The 18,149-nt window shown below is 48.0% G+C and overlaps 1 protein-coding gene across 2 annotated transcripts; it reads right to left on the bottom strand.

The window, feature by feature from the left end:
* Nucleotides 1–870: 870 nt before the first annotated feature.
* On the bottom strand, nucleotides 871–12,431 carry Tmem109 (transmembrane protein 109). 2 transcript variants are annotated; one of them, XM_048458657.3, is made up of 4 exons: nucleotides 12,272–12,431; nucleotides 4,542–4,786; nucleotides 2,797–2,899; nucleotides 871–2,391 (listed from the first exon to the last, which is right to left on the bottom strand). In XM_048458657.3, exons 2-4 carry the CDS (start codon nucleotides 4,776–4,778, stop codon nucleotides 2,000–2,002), a joined length of 732 nt encoding a protein of 243 aa, XP_048314614.3. In that variant the 5' UTR covers nucleotides 4,779–4,786; nucleotides 12,272–12,431; the 3' UTR covers nucleotides 871–1,999. The 2 variants fall into 2 exon arrangements, with proteins under 2 accessions (XP_048314614.3, XP_085549752.2); XM_085693626.2 differs by lacking the exon at nucleotides 12,272–12,431 and adding an exon at nucleotides 10,843–11,081.
* Nucleotides 12,432–18,149: the final 5,718 nt, after the last annotated feature.

The following is an 18,149-nucleotide window of genomic DNA, read 5'->3' as shown; positions in this document are numbered from 1 at the left end:
GGAGGGGAACGCAGGCACATGGGCTGTCCCCCCTCTGCCCCGCCGGGTCCTAGTGCCCTGCGGATCCCAGACCCAGAGCGCCCCCGCACCTCAGGTCGGAAAGAAGTCTCCCTGGAGACTGAGCAGACTGATGGCCTCTGCCAGGAGGTACAAGGTGAATTCTTCTGGGATTTCTTTTGGAAGCTGACGATCAAGGAGAAAACAAAAACCAAAAACGAAAAACGTTTCCTCTGCTTCATGCCCTCCCCACAAGAATCTCAGCTGTAAAGGCATCTCTCTTTAGAATCAGAGCTAGAATTCAGGGACCTAGGGGAACAGAGCTGCTGGGCCAGAAAGGAGAGGCCAAACCAGGCCAGATGACAACCCTGGGCCTGCCCTGGGCCGTTCCGTAGAGACAGTTTGTTTGTGCTCAGCCCCACCCCAGGGTGCAGGCTGGTCAACCCTTCTAAAGAAGACCTGACTTCAGGTCCCACCCAACCTTGCCCCCGGGTAGTGTTGAGAGAGATTCAGAAGATGATTTGGTATCTCCATAGCAACCTAAAGAGGAAAAAGAAGCACAGACATGCCTGGGCCATCCACAAAACAGAACCACCTAGAACGACAGTGAAAACCTTGGTGTGGTAAATTCCTGAGTCTGGGAGAGAAAGCCAGTCTTCCTAAGCTCTCCAGGCCAGCACAGGGCATCACAGCTCCCCAACGGAAGGAGTACCTTCAGTTTCCCAGCCTGCTCCCAGATCTACAAGTTTTACAAGAGTGCTGGCCTCCTTCCAAGTTACTGGAGGGAGGGGTACCAGGTACAGCCTGCCTTCCTGAGTCTCCCTTCCTCCCAGCAGCTCCCTGCTAGAGAAGAGAGTCTGGCAGCAGAGGGACTTTGAGTAAATACATTTTATTCAGAAGAAGATAATAAAATAGCGTGCACTTTACTTCAAACCAACCAAGCGCGATAAAAATATATGTCACTGCAGCCGTGATTCCACATCAATCCTTATCAGTAAGAATGGGCATTTAGTCTTCACATCCTGTGCTGGACCTGGCACAGGGCACCTCCCTCCACGAGGGCCCTAAAGGCCAAGGCCAAGAGTGAGCAAGTGCCCTGGTGGAAAGGGTTAGTGGCAGGCTCGCCCTGGGCTCTGTAGAAGAGATCGGGGCAAGGTCATGCTCTTCCCAGCTGCTGGGACACAACACTGATCAACAGTTGCTTGGGGATGGCAGAGAGTGGACAGGAGGAGAAACACAAGACATTGAGTCCCCCTGCCTTTCTCAAGATCCCTGAAATCCCCAAAGGGCATTTGACAGTCCCTGCAGGGCCCCAGCTGCAGGAGAGTTAGCCTTTGCTTTGGCTGCAGGAGAGCTGAAATTCTGCAAGGGACTCCTCTCTCTGAACACGAAGCAGCCATAGCACACTTTCCTACATTTGGTGTGGCAAAGGGCAATGGGCGGGTGCTGTTGACTCCTATTAAGGCACTTGTAACAGAATCCAGATGCTCAGTCCCCCAGGGACCCTGCTTTCCCTTATCCCCAGGTCTAGCATCTCCTGCCCCTTCCCACTGCTGTGCAATGAGGAACACGGTGAGGGTCTTGAGGGACTCAGGATGTGGAGTGATGGGAGTCTGAGTAGGAAGAAGAGAGCTGGCGTGTAGTCAAACAGGAGCTTCAGCCTGGGACGGCCTTTTGTAAGGAAGCCAGGCAACAGCGGATTAATCATCATGGAGATTGGTGGCAGTGGTACTGGCTAGGTGCAGAAGCTGGAGCTGAGCTCCCTCCAGCCTGTCCTGGGGGAGGCAGGCTGGGAGCAGAGAAAGAGCAGGGAGCCATCCCTTGACTGAGCACCTGCAGAGGGCAGGTTCTCTTCTCTCGACTAGGGGCTAGTGCAGAGGTCAAGGTATCAGGGGTTCAGACACAAGGCAAGGAAAGGGCAGAGGGCTGCAAGGAGGGCCACGAGACCCAGAAGCAGCTCAGCTCTTTGGTATGGTGAGGGTGTCACTGTGGGACAGCCCTGTCATTCTTCCTCCATACTCCGGGGTGCCTTGGCTGCTCGCCTCTGCCTCCCACGCAGCTCATCTATCTGGCGCTCCAGCCCTCTGACCTTAGCCTCCAGGTGGGCCCCTGAGCCCCTGGAGCCAGTGAGCCGGCTCAGCAAGGCAAAGAGAGTCAGCAAGCCCAGGAGCATCAGGGCCCGGGTGGAGGGGTCAGGTACAGACCTCACCAGGCCCACAAAGCCAGCCACAAGGAGGACAAGCTTCAGACCCCCCAGGATTCGCCCTAGCAAGGCCAAGACCAAGCCTAGGAGTAGGGACAGTAGCCAGTAGATGACCAGTGCTGCTGCTCCCCACAGCAGAAGGGTCTGGACTTGGCTGGGGCTGAGCTTCAAGCCCTGGGTGAGATATTCACCTGAAAAGGAAAAGGACAAAGTCAGCAATCTCGACATGTGGTGAGGGCAAAGAGGGGCAAGGACCAGCCAAGCAGGAGGGAAGCTTGGGAGACAGGTATGAATCCCAGTTTCCTGGCCGTGGGACTCCTGGAAGACTACTTCTCTTGCGGACATTTTATTTATTAAATGAGGACAGTCAGTCTGCTTCCCAAGGCTGTGGTTAACCAAAGAGGAAATATTACACCTTTGCACAATGTCAACACAAGTAAACCCCCGGGACAGAGGTGAGAAACTCCAGCCTCCCCTTCTATTGCACTTCCGGGGGTATCTGCAAACAGCTGGGGAATGTCTAATTCCACACAGATAAACTCCCACCAACAACAAGGTCAGACGCAGCCCTGGCTATCTAATTCTCTGCTACTCACCATCCAGCCCCAGGGCACTCAGCAACTGGGCAGCGATCCCAGAAAGGGCAAAGCAGGCCACAGAGATGGCTGATGAGATGGCCCACATCACCTGGACCAGGGTCTGTGAAAGAGACAAATGCATCATGAATGAGGCTCTTCTTCTGTCTGGTCCTCACAGCCCAGCTACTACGTGTAGGGGAATCTCTGACCTGTCTCTTCCCCAGTGGAGATAGGTTTGAGTCAAAAGTTCATGGACTCTAAGTCCAGTGAGGGGGCTCTTTTGCCATGTCTCCCTCCTGACCCAGAATCCAGGACGTCTTCAGCTGGTCAGCTGAGATGTTTCGGAGGTGGCAGGAGGTGCGGTTGTGTGTGAATGGGGGTGGATTATCATTACCCACGGTAGCCACGCTATCAAACTGGAGGCATCTGAGCCTCCTAGGGAATCAGGAAGGTGTGTGAGAGAATGTCCATGCAGGGCTGGGCCTTGTGAGAGAGGAGGAGCCAATCAACTGCACTGTATTATGAATTTGTATGCATGTCTCCATGTGCACACTACGTTATGGATTTGTATGTGTGTCTGCATGTGTGCACTACGTTATGGATTTGCATGTGTGTCTGCATGTGTGCACTATGTTATGGATTTGCATGTGTGTCTGCATGTGTGCACTATGTTATAGATTTGTATGCGTGTCTGCACGTGCGCGCTACGTTATAGATTTGTATGTGTGTCTGCATGTGTGCACTTTGTTATGGATTTGCATGCGTGTCTGCATTTGTGCCCACACAGGCCCACATGAGACTGGAAACTAACATCAGAATGCCTTCCTCAAGTCTCCATGTAACTTTCTTTAAAAAGATTTCATTTTTATTTATGCATCCATGTGTGTTTATATACATGAATAAATATGTGTGGGGAGTGAGGGGATGATCAAAGAAGCCAGAAGAGGGTGTTGGATTCCCTGGGGCTGGAGTTACAGTCAGTTGTGAACCACCTGTGGGGAGTGGAAACCAAACTCTGGTCCTCTGCAAGAGTAGCAGGTGTTCTTAATTCTGAGCTGCCTCTCCAGCTCTATTTTTTGAGACAGGGTTCTTACTGAACCTGGAGCTCTAGTTCCTGCTAGGCTGGCCAGTCAGCAAGCTCCTGGTACCTACCTGTCTCTGCACACCCCACTTTCCGCTGCTGAAGGTTATAAACATGTACACCATGCCCAGTTTTTACATATGTTCCGGAGACTGGAACTCATGCCTGCATACTTGCATAGTAAGCACTTGACCCCCTGAGCATTTTTCCAGCACTGTTGTGGGTTTTATAAACCACTGGCTGGGCACTTTGGTATCAACTCTCAGAAGGGACACCACACTAGAAATGGCACTGGCTGGAAAAACTGACCCTGTCACAGGCCCTCATGAGCCCTACCTCACCTTCATAGGTGAGGACTTGGACACTCTGTGCTCCGCCAGCTTGGTCTGGCTCAGATCAAAGACTCCGTGGGTACCCACTCACGTGAGTTTGGAAGAGTTGGCCATTTTATAGCCTTTCTGACCAAATGGACAGAAGCTGGAAGATGGGGTGGGGCTAAGAGGCCAGAAGGTAAGAACCAGGCAATCAGCCAGCTAGAGGCAGGATTGCTGGGCTGTATTTGTAGAAGGTGGGGCTCTCTGCAGTGGGGACTAGGACAGAGAGGTTGTAGGGGCAAGTGAGGTGGCGTTCATATGTCTCTCCATTTGTTTCTGCACACAGCCACGACAGGCACCTTCCTTACCTCTGAAATCACATGCATGGTCTCTGGCCCCAGCCAGGAATCCAGTGTCTCCTTCAGAGATCGGCCAATCTGGGTCAAAAGATCAGCCGAGGCTTCCCTCTTCTCTTGGCCAGGTGAGACAAAGTCTCGATGGGACTGGGACGATGATGCGTGGACGAGGAGAAGGGCCGCGAGGACCATTAGGATGGCTTTGAACAGATGCCTGCTCCATGACGGACTGCTGTCTGAGCCTGCCATGTTTGCGCCTGTCAAGAGAGGGCCATAGGGTAAGCAGTGAACCAGACCTGATGGACAATCTTACTTTCCCAGCTGTCTGTCCTTCCCTTCTCCACCCCTGGTCCATAGCAAGCATCCCAGTTGAACCGGAGAAGAGCTGTGTGCCGAAAAAGGATGAACCAGGACTTGCAATCTAAGCTGGGCACATCCATCCGATTCACAACTTCCTCTTTTGTATTCTCCGCCAGAGCAACTCACCATCATTACTATTCCATGCCTTAAAGTGGCCAAGACCTCACTTCAGTCTATCCCTCCGGTTCCAAAATCCGAAGGTCTGTCTCTACGTAGGTCTCAGGCACCATGGTCATGGGGGAATTGTAAGTCTCTAAAGGCTTCATCCCAAAAGCTTATAACGTACTAAAGCCAAAGCTGATAGAAAAAGTAACTTAAAAATAGCTTGTAAGTAGGATTACCACTGTACACCAATGTAAAATAAAGCACTCGGTGAACAGCATATAAGGAGGATTGCGTTTGCAGCAGTATCTCTGCAGGGCCATTACACAAGGTGGTTTTTCTCCCTGTCCCTGTGGGCACAGACGTGAAGAAATAGTGTGCAAGGTCACTGGGTTTAGAAGGATTTCAACCCAGGCCTCTGATCCCAAATCCTACCCTTTCTGGGGGTTAAAGTATTCAGCAGATCTCAACCTGGGCTCCTCAATGGCATTGCCTGAGAGTGGTACAAAGTGTCTGTATCCAAGTACACTGGTACTGATGGCATTGTCTCTCTGTGACCTGGTCCTGGACATGAGGCCCTCAATGATTCAACTGTCCAGAGTAGAGAACGTTCTAAGCACAGGGAAAGCTAACCCCTGCTCCTCCTATACTGTCACTCAACAGCCACTGGAAGATTTCTGTGACTACGTGTGCATTTTTGTTTTGTTTTTATTTTTTATTTTATTTTATTTTTCTGACCACATCCCCAGCAAGCAAGCAAGCAATCCATTCTGCACTGGACATCTTCTAATTCCACTTGGTTTTGACACTGCCTACCCGGAAGCAGAGTCTCATCCCTTTGTCTATTTGGGAGTGGGAAGTTGAGGTCACTCTGTGTCAAGGGTTATGATATAGTGCACATACACAAGAGATACACAGACACACACACACACCAGCAGTTTTGTTTTTCAGCTATCTTTCCTTACTTAGAGTTCACATATCTCATCTAATTTAATACTTGTGTGGAAAGAACAAAAAAGATACCTTTTGTCAAAATGAATGGCCTTTTAGCCAGCTTCCTGCAACATCTTCAGAGGATGAAGGGTGAAAGACAGCCCTTTCCAACATACAGTTTACATTAGTAAGGCCACTTTTAGAGATCTTCCCAGATAACCTCAGGGTCAGAGGGGTAGTTGCCAGGGGAGCCACCCAAGCCTTCAGAAGGACGAGACTTTCATCCTCAACCTCTGAGGAAGAAAGGTGACTAATGAGCGAGTTGATTCCCATGACCAGTGGTTTGGCTGAACACGTCTACATAGCGTGACCACTGTGTAGTGGGTTATCCTTTCCAAGGTGATTTCCTGTTCTTATGCCCACTGGCACCTTATTAACAACTGCAGAGAAGCTGCACCCTAATGATTAAGATGGTAACTGTTGGGAGCGCAGTGACAGATGGCTTGCCTAGCATGTGCATGGCCTTGACCCCTAAAACAGTAGCTAGGTAACAAGTACTCTTTATATTTACAGAATCCATAACTTCTGGTAATGTTTGGATTACATCAGGGTGTGTACTCTCCTTCCTTGTTCTTTAATTCCATGCTCCAACTAACACAAAACATGTGAATAAATGGATATGAAGTCCCACTTTCCCACAAGTCATGTCTATCTAAGAACTTCAGGACTGGCCCCAGGAGGTTGAAGTCAAGGTCTATCTCTCATGATGTTGTGGCCAGAAAGAGGAAAAAGATGGAGCTGCGTGTCCTGGATGAGAAGACATGAGAGACTCAGCATGTAGCCCCCCCCCATTTCACTCTACAAACCCTTTTATTTATCTGCACTCCACAAGATGGAGATTTGAGGCCAACAGTGCCCTGTTTTCTCAGGGGCCGGCCCTAAATGAATCTGATTCCCTTCCCACCAATTCTCTCCTGAGTATTTGCTTTCGAGCGATGAGCGGCAAGGGACCCCTGTCCACAACTTCAGAAGCCAGTCACCAAGTCCTTGCTTATTTCATCTGCTCTCTGTCTAGATATCAGTCAAGGTTCCTACAGCCCCTTTATCAGGTCCAATCAATTGGCTAAGGAGAGTCAAGAGTTCAGGGAAATGGTGTGGAAATTTAACTGTGCAAAGGTGTGTTACATTTGTTTATGTTGTGGACTATAACTGTGCAAAGGTGTGTTACGTTTGTTTATGCTGCATTTGTTTAATTATATAAGGACGTGCTGCTGATGCATCTTGCCTGCCTAAGGCACCTAATTGTTCTATTAAAAATTGTTCTATTAAATAGCTAGGCAGAGAAAGGATAGGCGGAGCTGGCGGGCAGAGAGGATAAGTAGGAGGAGAAATCTAGGCTCAGGAGAGAAGAAAGGAGACGAGAACAAGGGAGAAAGAGAGGGACCCACCAGGGCCAGAAGTTAGGTAGCGGCCAGACAGACATGAAGAAGCAGTGAAAGTAAGATATGCAGAAAAAAGGAAAGGTAAAAAAGCCCTGAGGCAAAACGTAGATGAAGAGAAACAGGATAATTTAAGTTATAAGAACTAGTGGGACAAGCGTCAAATTAAGGCTGAGCATTCATAACTAATAATAAGTCCCCGTGTCATGATTTGGGAGCTGGTTGGTGCCCCCCTCCCAATATAACCTCGGTACAGGGAAACACTTAGGTTCACTGGCTGGATAATCACAGATATCTATTATAAAGAATAGTGACATACACCAGCTGTAAGGGTGGCAGCACAAGGTATGGGGGAAGGAGTGCAGAGATTCCGTGCCCTCTCTGGGCATTCCACCATCAGAAGGCCTCTATACGTTTAGTGATCAGGAAGCTTGCCAAGCCCTGTCTTTTCTGAATTTCTCTAGAAGTTTCATTATATACATGTGATAAACCAAATCTCTGGGCATTGGAATCAACTCCATCATTAGCCACTCTTCTTTCTCAGAGGTATCAACTCTTTAAGACATGGCTGGTCCCCTTGGCAAATACCCACTCCAATCCTGTGTGAGCTAGAGAGCTTTCTGAAAATGGCGCTATTCACATAAAAGGTGTATTTGAGAGAGCTGTTTTCAACCTTTCTCCTCTGAAGATATTGCAGAAAGCCAGGCCAAAAGGCTAATGATTTTGATAAAAGGTATCTTCCTATGTATTAAATTACAAGGGATAGGTGAGCTCTGAACCAGAAAGGGTAGATGAAAAAGAAACTGGTGGTGGTGGTGGTGTGTGTGTGTGTGTGCGTGCTTGTGCATATAAGTGCAAATTGCTAGGGGCATATTTCTCTCTCTCTCTCTCTCTCTCTCTGTGTGTGTGTTCTGTCACACCATTGACACAATGACTTCAACTTCCTAAAGCCAAAATAAGCAAAGGGTTAAGGAACAGCCCTTAAGGGAAGATTACTTTGAATGAAAAGCCGACACTGGACTGGTTTTGTGTGCACTAATCTCCACCTCACAGGTACTTATCGAGGTAGGCATTGTTATCCCCTGATGATGAAATCCAGGAAGAATAGGCAGTATGTGGGAAAACCCAGCTGTGAATTCAGGTGCCTCTGAAGAGCTCTCCTTCTTTGTCCACAACCACTCGGTTGTGCCGTGTTCAATTTAGAAGTTACTGATAAGTCACATAATAGATTATCTGTAAGCCAAAACACACTTGGCATCTACCAACCATCTCAGGGAATTACAGTGAAAATTTACCCAGGCACTTTGTGCTCTGATCTCATCCGTGATATGATGCCACGGATGAGTTACGATTCAGCAAGTACCAACTTACTGAAGCAGGTGAGGAGCAGGCAGGAAGAACGTTTGCAGGCCCACCTTCTTTTTGGCAACTCTGCTGGAGCAATGTCAAAGGGCTCTAGCAAATCCTGTTCTCTCTCAGGCTCAACAAGTCACCGGCAGCTCCAGAGTTTCTGTGATTCTGAGCTCAGAGGCAAGCCTCTAAGGTGGAGAAAAGGCCAGGTTTTGAAGTGTTTGTGGTTGCCAGGGTACTGGGGGAGTTGGCCACAAACCTAGAGCCATCTGGATAGCAGAGAGGGGAAAGAAGATTTCCCATTTGGGCAGAAAAGGCTCCAGAAAAAGACTTCTAAAAATACTACATTTGGGGTAACTTCTGGCCCAGAAACAGCTGCCCGACACCCCTCCTGAGGCCTGTAAGGTCAAGTGAAGGTGCAAAACACAGAGTTCAAGGGGAAGAACCTTAGGCTGGGAAAGCATGCTACCCTCTGGCACAAACCAAGAGCCAGATGGCTCCCACCTGTCACTGGTGGGAGATGTGGGAAACGTGGGTTAGTTTCTGAGCTATCTGGGTCACGTTGGGCCTTAAAGAGCAGGGTTGCTATCTTGGGTTGAATCCTATATCCAAGGACCTCCAACAGGAGGGATCAGGTGTCACCTCTTCCCTACTAGAAGGTCAGGGTGATGTGAGCTGCAACTCCCACGGCAGCCTGCTGGGTTTTCTATGCCAGCTTTCTTTACCAGTTCCTAAGCCCAGGCAATAGGAATCTGACCACCACCATCATGCTTCCTCATGCCTCTTAAGAATTTCACAGTTTTTTACCAGGCAGTTGGTGGTGCATGCCTTTAATCCCAACACTCAGGAAGCAAAGGCAGGGGAAGCTGTGAAAATTTGAAGTCAGCCTGGCCTATAAAAGTGAGTGCCAGGACAGAGAAACCCCATCTCAAAAAAAATAAATAAATAAAATAAAAAAAGTACTTACATTGTTGTGGGGTCTGATGTAACCCAGGCTGACCTGAACTTTTTATGCAACTGAGGATGACTTTGAACTCCTGGTCCTCCTGCTTCCACCTCCCAAGTATTGAGTTTACAAGTGTGTGCCTCCCATATGTCGCCCTGGGGACTGAACCCAGGGCTTTGTGCATAAAGGCAAGCACTCTACCAACGGAGGTACATGCCAGCCTTCACCAAATTATTATTGTTGTTTTGAGACATGGTTTCTCTTTGTAGCCCTGGTTGTCCTGGAATTTTCTCTGTAGACCAGGCTGGCCTCAAACTCAGAGATCCACCTGAGTGCTAGGATTAAAGGCATGCACCACCATGGCCCAGTTCCTCATCAAATTATTAATCCACAAAGATGCTACAGTCATTAAGAACCAAACAGTCTTGGCCGCTAAAAGATGGAAGCATTTCTGAAACCTTTTTGCTTACTCAGACAAACAGGAGGTACTCAATAAGTAGTAATATGTATGTGCTATCAAATTTATTTGTATAGTAATTTATAAGTACCAAGTGCTTATTATCTACTTCAATTAATTCTGACGGTTGTGTGTGTGTGTAGCTGGAAATCAAACTCAGAGCTATCAGATAGGCAAGCACTCTACTACTGAGTTACAAAAGAACAGCATGTGTGTACAAGTATGCATGTGTGGAAGTGAGACCAACTCGAGCGAGCTGATTCTCTCCTACCACGTGGGTCCCAGGGACCAAGGTCATCATCAGGCTTAGCGGCAGGTGCCTTTTCCCTATGGAGCATCTCACCAGCTGTAATTATCCTATAGTTAGCATTATGCTCCACTTGGCTTAGAGCAGAAGTGGGACTTGATCCCCAAGCCCAGAAGCTCAGGCTTGCCCTTTCAATTGTCCACACTTCAGTACTGCCTTGGTAATGCCTGCTCTGCCCACAGAAACACAGTTCCACCGACCACAATCAAGCTCAAAGCAGAAATCTCCCCCAAATCTCCCAAGAGCAGGAGCCCTCACAGTAGGGGATGGCCCACCTGCTGAGTCTACAGGTTATGAACCTAGGAGGTAAGAGAGGGACCAGCCTCGGATAGCGCTGCTGAGACTGGCCACACCTGTTCAAACAGCTGCACTTAAGCTCGGGCAGGAGCAGTCTCAGCTAGGCGTACTGCTTTACTTACTATGGTGGTAAGAAGTCGCTCTAAGTTCAGCTGTGGTTTGCTCAGCCAGGGTAGGGTGGAGCTGTCCACACGGCCCCCTTCGGACTCCTTCCTCTTCTTTTTCACTTCTCACTATAAATCACTACAAGGGCAGGAACTAACTTGGTGCCCTCTGCTGGCTCCAACAGTCCCTTCACTACTCAAACACCGTCCTGTGAATCAGCGGTCCTCAGCTCTGGACTGCCCATCTGGACTGCCGGCACAGCCTGTTAAACAAGGATGTCTGCCCCACCCGGGCAACCCACTCAGACTCTCCCAGGGAGGGGTTCAGAGCCTTTTTTGTTTTTAAAGTGCCCCAGGATTCCTGAGGCAGAATCAGACAGCAGTTGCAAAGGTCAGCAGCCCAGAGAAGAAAAGTGCACTTTAAAGCAAAGCGTCCTAAGGGGCTCTGTACAAAGGGCATAGGCTGAATTCTATCACAAGCTTTCTGTCACTGCCTTTACACCTGTTACTTCACCTATCTGACTTTCAATCTCCTCCAGTGTAAATCCTGTTGAAAGTGGGTTAAGAGTGGCTTTGAGAAATTAAACTGTTTGTGCAAGCACCGTGTTCACGGTTTGTTCCACAGCCTCCCAGCAACTCAGTCTAACTTGACACTAACTTTCTTGGAATCACTAGCACCTCGTATAGAATGACTAATAAATGCTTGCTAAAAGAATATCAGAAACCCACCAAGAAGCCACAAGTGTAAGCCATAAAGACTTGTTGGGGGAGGGGACGGGTAGGTTATTTGAACAGTGAATCCAAATATACAACAGCCACATGAGAAGCATTGCTGAGGTGGAAGTTCCTAAACGTGGCGAAGTCACCACTAAGGAGAATGAAGTCAGCGTTCTGGCAGGTCGAAGGCAGCCCTAGCTAAAACCCTGACAGCTGCTACCCAGCAACTGTATGGGGGGCAGGGTGCCTGCAAAAGGGAGCAGCCTTGCTGTTCCCTTCCCAAGGCCAGACTCCCGACGACAGGGTGTCAGTGGCATGTGCTATTTCGAACAGCACATGCCCTGCCAAGCGCTTCATAGTGGCGTCGCAAGGCCTGTAAGGTCGGGGTACCCAGAGGGGGGCTCCAACTGGGATGGCAGGAGGCAGAACCATGGGGTTACGGGAGGTACACTGCTCAGCTCTGGCCTCATCCCTAAGTCTGGTAGCTGCTCCCTCTACTGGACCTCAGCTCTCGAACCCGCTTTTCCAAACACTCTCCTCCTGGGTTACCTAGTAACAACGCCCCCGGTTGCATAGCAACGAGGATCCGGGTCCCAGGCTTGCTAAGTCCCACGCTCCACGTTCGACCCCTCCCCACTCGGTCTCACAGGCCTCTCGGCTCCGCCCTATTGCCGCCTGCAAATCTTTCCCTTAAGCTGCGTCCACAGCCCGGATCTCGGCCGGCACTCACCCTGCTCCAGCCACCGCTATCCTTCACGTGCGACTTCGCTAAAAAACGCGCCAGCAAACCCGCGCCTCAACTCCCGGGGTGTTGGTTTAGAGTCTGCGCATGCGCAGGCGATTGAGCTGGGCGACTGGAGGGCCTCTTAGCTGCCCGAGCGGACACCGTGGGCGCATGCGCTTTACTCACTACATTATGGTTTGTGTGTGTCTGTTTCCCTCCCAAGCTTTTCCTAGAGAAGAATGGTTTCGGAAATTGGAGCTGGAACGGAAGCGAAGCCTTTGGCAGGAAAGGGGGAAAAAAATGACTCTGTCGAGGCTGTGGCGTGGGTAGAGTAGGTGTTTGGTTCAGGTTTCAGTGCTGATCCTAGTATGCCACGCACTTAGTGCTGCGTAATTTCCCGAGCCATGCCTGCTGCTCCTGCGGGAATTGTAATCCTTAGATGGGGCTCTGGAGAGCACCTGGAGGGTTGAGACACCTTTCTCGCTAAAAAGTTACAAAAGAATGAAAACGCAAAGGTCTTAGTGGACGCATTAGTGGTGCACTGTCCTGGGGAAACTCACATCCTCTCTACATGAGAGAGGAAAACCTCACCCCTACTATGCAGGTGACCCCCAAAGCTTTGCTTAGAATTGTAGACAAAGGAAGTCACGCCGATTCCCCTCCCTTTTAGAACCCCTCAGGTAACTGTGAATGGGGTAGACGCAGAGATTTAAATTTTTAACTTACACATATTCATTCGTTTTGTGTGTATGTTTGGGTGTGCACACCACAGGACAGCTATGGAGCTCCAAAGACAACTTGCAGAGTCAGTTCTCTCCTATGTGGATCGCATAGAATTCAGGTTGTCAGGGTGGGCGACAAGCACCGTTATTGCTGCGCCATCTCAACTGCCCAATATTGTTGCTGTTGTTTTTAATTCCTATCAGTGGCTACCATAAGACAGCCCCCTTTTTCGAAACAAACTCTGCCACACCCCCTTCCTGTATCAGCCTTCCAGTTCTCCCTTCACCCCAAACCTGTCACCTCACTCAGTCGTTTTTCCTTCCCAGACTCCTCCATCTTCATCTGCACCTTTGGTCGCTTCCTGCCTCTCAACTAGGAGTCTTCCTTCCAGAATAGGCGCGGGTAGAACCTTCATTCCGCGGCCTTCTAATAGTTGCAACTTAACATTTGCCTGTGAATTTCTTCTTCCAATTTCAGTTTACCTCAGTGGAAAAGATTTCAGGGGTGGTGAGGTGGTGATGGTGTTTACCACCCTTGGTTTTAGGCTGCAAGTGCCTTTGGAAGTAAGCATAGGGCTAAACATTGAGGTAGGACATTAAAAATGGAAATGTCTGGGAACACTGGAAGGGAAAGAAGGCCCTCACTCTGGAGTCTGGTTAAAGCGTCCCAGCAGCTAAGAATCAAGATTCCAACACCGTTAACCACTACTTAGGGCTTTTCTCTCTTCTGAGCTGTAAGCCTATAAGCTTCCAGGAACTTCGCTAGAAACTCCCATTTACAATACGAAGGCCATGTCATAATCTTCCCCAACTCTGTGCAACCCTAGTAGATTATCCTACTAAGTTAGTCACTTCTAGAGCCACCCCATAAAATCCCTTACCAGAAAGAAAGAAAAGGATAAAAAAAAAAAAAAAAGATTCTTAGCAACCCTTTAAGATGTGACTTGCGATCTCCCAGAATGCTTTGCGTGGGCTAATGCTAGGCTATGACACCTAACTGTGACTCTCTTGAGAATCTTGTATACACACTTGGTTATGCTTTCTTAAATCTCATTCCATATATATATATATATATATATATATATATATATATATATAATCTTTAATAAACTTTTACTCTGCTTTATACGATACTAGCTAGCCTTAAATTCTTTTCTATGTGGAAAAAGAGACAAAATTTTACCTGTCAGAATCCCTGAACGATTAAAGGAACTCTGCAAGTTTTGTGGGTGGCAGTGTGGAGCTGTTGTTAGTCCCTGCTACCGCTGACCCAGGGAAAGGGAACAAGTTCATCTAATCCTCCCTGTCAGCTGTCTCGGCTGGCAGTGTCAGAAACTCTGCTACCTTAGCTAATCCTCTGCTCTTAGTCCACACCCATGGCTACTGAATCTCCTGAGAAACAGATGCTTTGGGGATTTTTGCCAATGTGCCCCCGTTTTTCCTAAGCAGTAGCAGCAGCAGCTCTTGCATGAGAGGTGCAAGTTGGGGGAACAAGGCATAATGTTCCCTTTCCGGTGGCTCACAGCACGTTATGCACATACCTTTTCAAACATCCTGGCTTCTTTTGTTTATTCTAAAACCAAACATCCTTTTTGGAATTCAGGGAAATGACTCACCAAAGTATGGCGCTTCAGCATATGTATGTTCTAGTTTGTTTTCTATTGCTATGATAAACACCATGACCTAAAGAAACTTGGGGAAGGGTTTATTTGACTCACATGCCCAGATCACAGTCCATCACTGAGGTAAGTCAGGGCAGAAACAAATGCAGAGGCCATAGATGAATGCTGCTTACTGGCTTGCTCCCCTGGCTTGCTCAACCTGCTTTCTTACACAATCCAGGACTACCCATGATACTGCCCGCAGTGGGCTAGGCCCTTCTACCTCTATCATAGAGTAATAAAATGTCCAATAGACTTGCCTGCAGGATAATCCGATGGATTGAGGTTCACTCTTTCCAGATGACCCTATCTTACACAAGATGACCAACACCAGCAACAACAAATGAACCTGTGTGGTACACTGAACTAACCAAATGGTTCAGCAGGGAAACACATCTGCTGTCCGAGCCTGATGATCCAAGTTCAATCCTCAGATCCCACATAAAAGGGGGCAGGGGAACCAATTCCACAGAGTTGTCCTCTGACCGCCACATGCTCACAATGGTATGTACACACGCACAGAAATCTTGCTGTCTGGCATGTTTGCTTGGCATTACCATGCAGTTCTCTGTGTTGTGCTGTATGTTGTGGCACTCTTCAGGTGTGGAAGCCTGTTCTTAGACTTCCTAGCCTTCAAAGGCAGGAGCTAAATAAGCCTCTAACGTTTTATAACTAGTGTCTAGGATTCTGTTACAGCAACAGAAAACAGACTATGACACCTGGTGATTAATTATTGGTACCATGTGCCTTGTAGAAAGTGTATTACTAATTGGTGATATCACGAGCAACATCAGAAGTGTGTCTGTACTAGGGAGCTTATAGCTGTGATATAAATGGTGTCCAGAAGTCAGGGGAAAGGGAGCTCTTAAAGTCTTTTCAGTGTCAAAGGCCAGCTCCTCCAACAATGGAAAGGATTCAGAGTATAAAGGAAATAAAAACTTTTGACTCTCTTAAGTCTTAATACTTCAGGCTATGAAATAAAATTCTTGTAGATAAATAGGAGTAAACAATTTTTAATTAAACATATATATGCCAGAGTCCCACAAAAATATATAACAGAGAAGGACCAGGTGAATGAGGATATGATGCCCCCTGGGCTGCAGTAGGGAGAGGGCTCAGGGCCTCTGGGTATGAACTGGTGATAAGTACTGAGAAAGAAAGAGGAGAAATGAACTTGGGAATAATCGTGGTGGGGAGGGTGTGCTGGGGCTGTATCTCAGAGGCAGAGGGTAGATCACTTGCCTCTCTTACCAAGGCCATGGGGTTCAGTTCCTCCACACACACAGTCTCTCAGATAATAAAAGTTGTCTCTGAGGATGCTTCAGAAGTGTGATTGTGGACTGAGGACATAGCTTAGCTAGAAAATGGCTTCTCTGGTGTGCACGAAGCCCCAGGTTCAACCTCAGCACTGAAGCAGGCCTGGCAGTAAACTCCTGCCATCTCAGTGCCCTGGAGGTAGAAGCAGAATGAGTTTGAAGTCATCCTCAGCTAAACAGTGAGTTGGGGGCTAGCCTGAGCTGTCTCAAAACAAAAACAAAACAAAACAAGAAAGAAACTGGGCAAGGGTGGCACACAGCTTTAATCTCAACACTTAGAAGGCTGAAGCAGGTAAATCTCTTGAGTTCAAGGCCAGTCTTATCCCAGGAAAGCCAGGGCTACACGGTGAAATATGGTCTTGAAAAACAAGAAAGAAAGAAAAAAAAGAAAGAAAGAAAGAAAGGAAGGAAGGAAGAAAGAAAGAAAGAAAGAAAGAAAGAAAGAAAGAAAGGAGGAAAGGGAGAGAGTTAAATTGACATGTCTTCTTTCCTGTGAGGGAACCTTCCCAGACTGATTGGACTCACAGGCAAGGAGCTTATGACAACAGCATTTCTTTGTGTGTGTGTGTGTGTGTGTGTGTGTGTGTGTGTAGTAAGAAGGGTCACTTGTTGGTTACGGGCTGCCCGGTTAGCTTAGACCTGAAATAATCACACAGAAACTATATTATTTAAATAACTGCTTGGCCCATTAGCTCTAACTTCTTACTGGCTAACTCTTATATATTAATTTAACCTATTTCTAGTATTCTGTGTATCGCCATGTGGCAGTGGCTTATCGGCAAAGTTTTGGCATGTCTGACTCTGGCCGCTGATCCATGGCATCCCCCTCACTCCACTCTTCTTTCTCCCAGCATACAGCCTAACTTTCCCTGCCTAGTTCTGTTCTTCCCTGACATAGGCTTAAAGCAGTTCTTTATTCGTTGGCCAGTAAAAACAACACATAGACAGAAGGACCTCCCACACTCTGTGTGTGTGTGTGTGTGTGTGTGTGTGTGTGTGTGTGTGTGTGTGTGTGTGTGACAATCTTTAGGCCAATATGAGTACTTTAGAGAAAGCCCCTCCCTACACTTGGGGGTGGAGAAAGAGGACAAGAGACAGAAGGGCCTAGAGGTCAAGAGACTTTGCTTTCTGAGCTGCTTCTGACCACTGAGCTCGGCCCCCAGCTCTACAGAACAAGTTGTTATAACAAAACCACTCCTTTCATAACCCACTAACCTGTTAATCCCATAATCTACAAGAGCTCTCACCACCCAGTCATTTCCCAAAGGCCCCCTCTCTCAACAGTGCTCTTTTGAGGGCCAAGTTTCCAACATACCAGGCCTCTTTGCTTTTATTCCATTTGTTTGTGTGGCTTTTCCTGGGAAGATGGCCAAAGAATCAACCCCACCCAAACCTAGCTTGGTGAAGCAGTAAGTTTAAAGGTGTCACTTAAAGGCCCATGGGTGATGCAAAGTCACTGCTTGACTAAAAAGCCCACCAGCATGAGGGAGAACTCGCAAAAGCTGCTTCCCTGGGGCCCCCTGGTCAACTTGCAGGCAATTCCCCTAAGAGTCTATCCTCTTTCCTCTCCCATTTGCTGCCTTTATAACTGTGTGGAGGGGATTTGAGACTCTTGTAGCATTCTGAATTTATTGAACCTGGTCACTGACACTAGCTCCTTGAATTTTAGGGCCCCGCCCTCCTCCCTCTTGAGGAAATATTCAATTCAGAGGAAATAGATACACAATACTCTCCCATTCAAACTACATAGTATGTATCTTCCAGAGGAAACTTCTGAAAGTATGGTTATCAGTTCACAGTTCAAAATGAAATCAAATGCTACTTTGTTGCCAGACCAAGCTAGGCTTTGGGTTCAGCGGCCCCACCTAGACTGACTTATTTCCTACCATACATCTAAATACTTGAGGTACCAGGCCTGCCAGGCAGCCTGCTATTCAATAAACGATAGTGACAATGTCCCTGATAAATGTCAGACACTGAGTGACACTCTTGGACTCTTGAGAACCAGTAGAGAGTAGTAATACATGTAGTAGAGAATCCAGATAACAAAATGACTTTCTAAATAAATAATTACAGGACAGGGAGGGGGAGGAGCTGATAAAAGTTGTCCATGTAAACATTTTGAGCCATCAGATGCAGGTATGCTGGGAACATTGAAGTGCCAATGTGTCTGAGAAGGCAAGGT

This window comes from Myodes glareolus, chromosome 7, assembly GCF_982192425.1.
Source record: "Myodes glareolus chromosome 7, mMyoGla1.1, whole genome shotgun sequence".
In the NCBI taxonomy this organism is placed as follows: Eukaryota; Metazoa; Chordata; class Mammalia; order Rodentia; family Cricetidae; genus Myodes; species Myodes glareolus.
This window is presented reverse-complemented; position numbering and strand designations above follow the sequence as displayed.

Excerpts from the sequence above, each read along its gene's own strand:
- Tmem109 (XM_048458657.3), bottom strand. The coding sequence starts at position 4,778 with ATGGCAGGCTCAGACAGCAGTCCGTCATGGAGCAGGCATCTGTTCAAA. Across the intron at positions 2,900-4,541 it reads CCATGCATGTGATTTCAGAG|ACCCTGGTCCAGGTGATGTG; the intron begins GTAAGGAAGGTG and ends TCTCTTTCACAG. Across the intron at positions 2,392-2,796 it reads GAGTGCCCTGGGGCTGGATG|GTGAATATCTCACCCAGGGC; the intron begins GTGAGTAGCAGA and ends TTTCCTTTTCAG.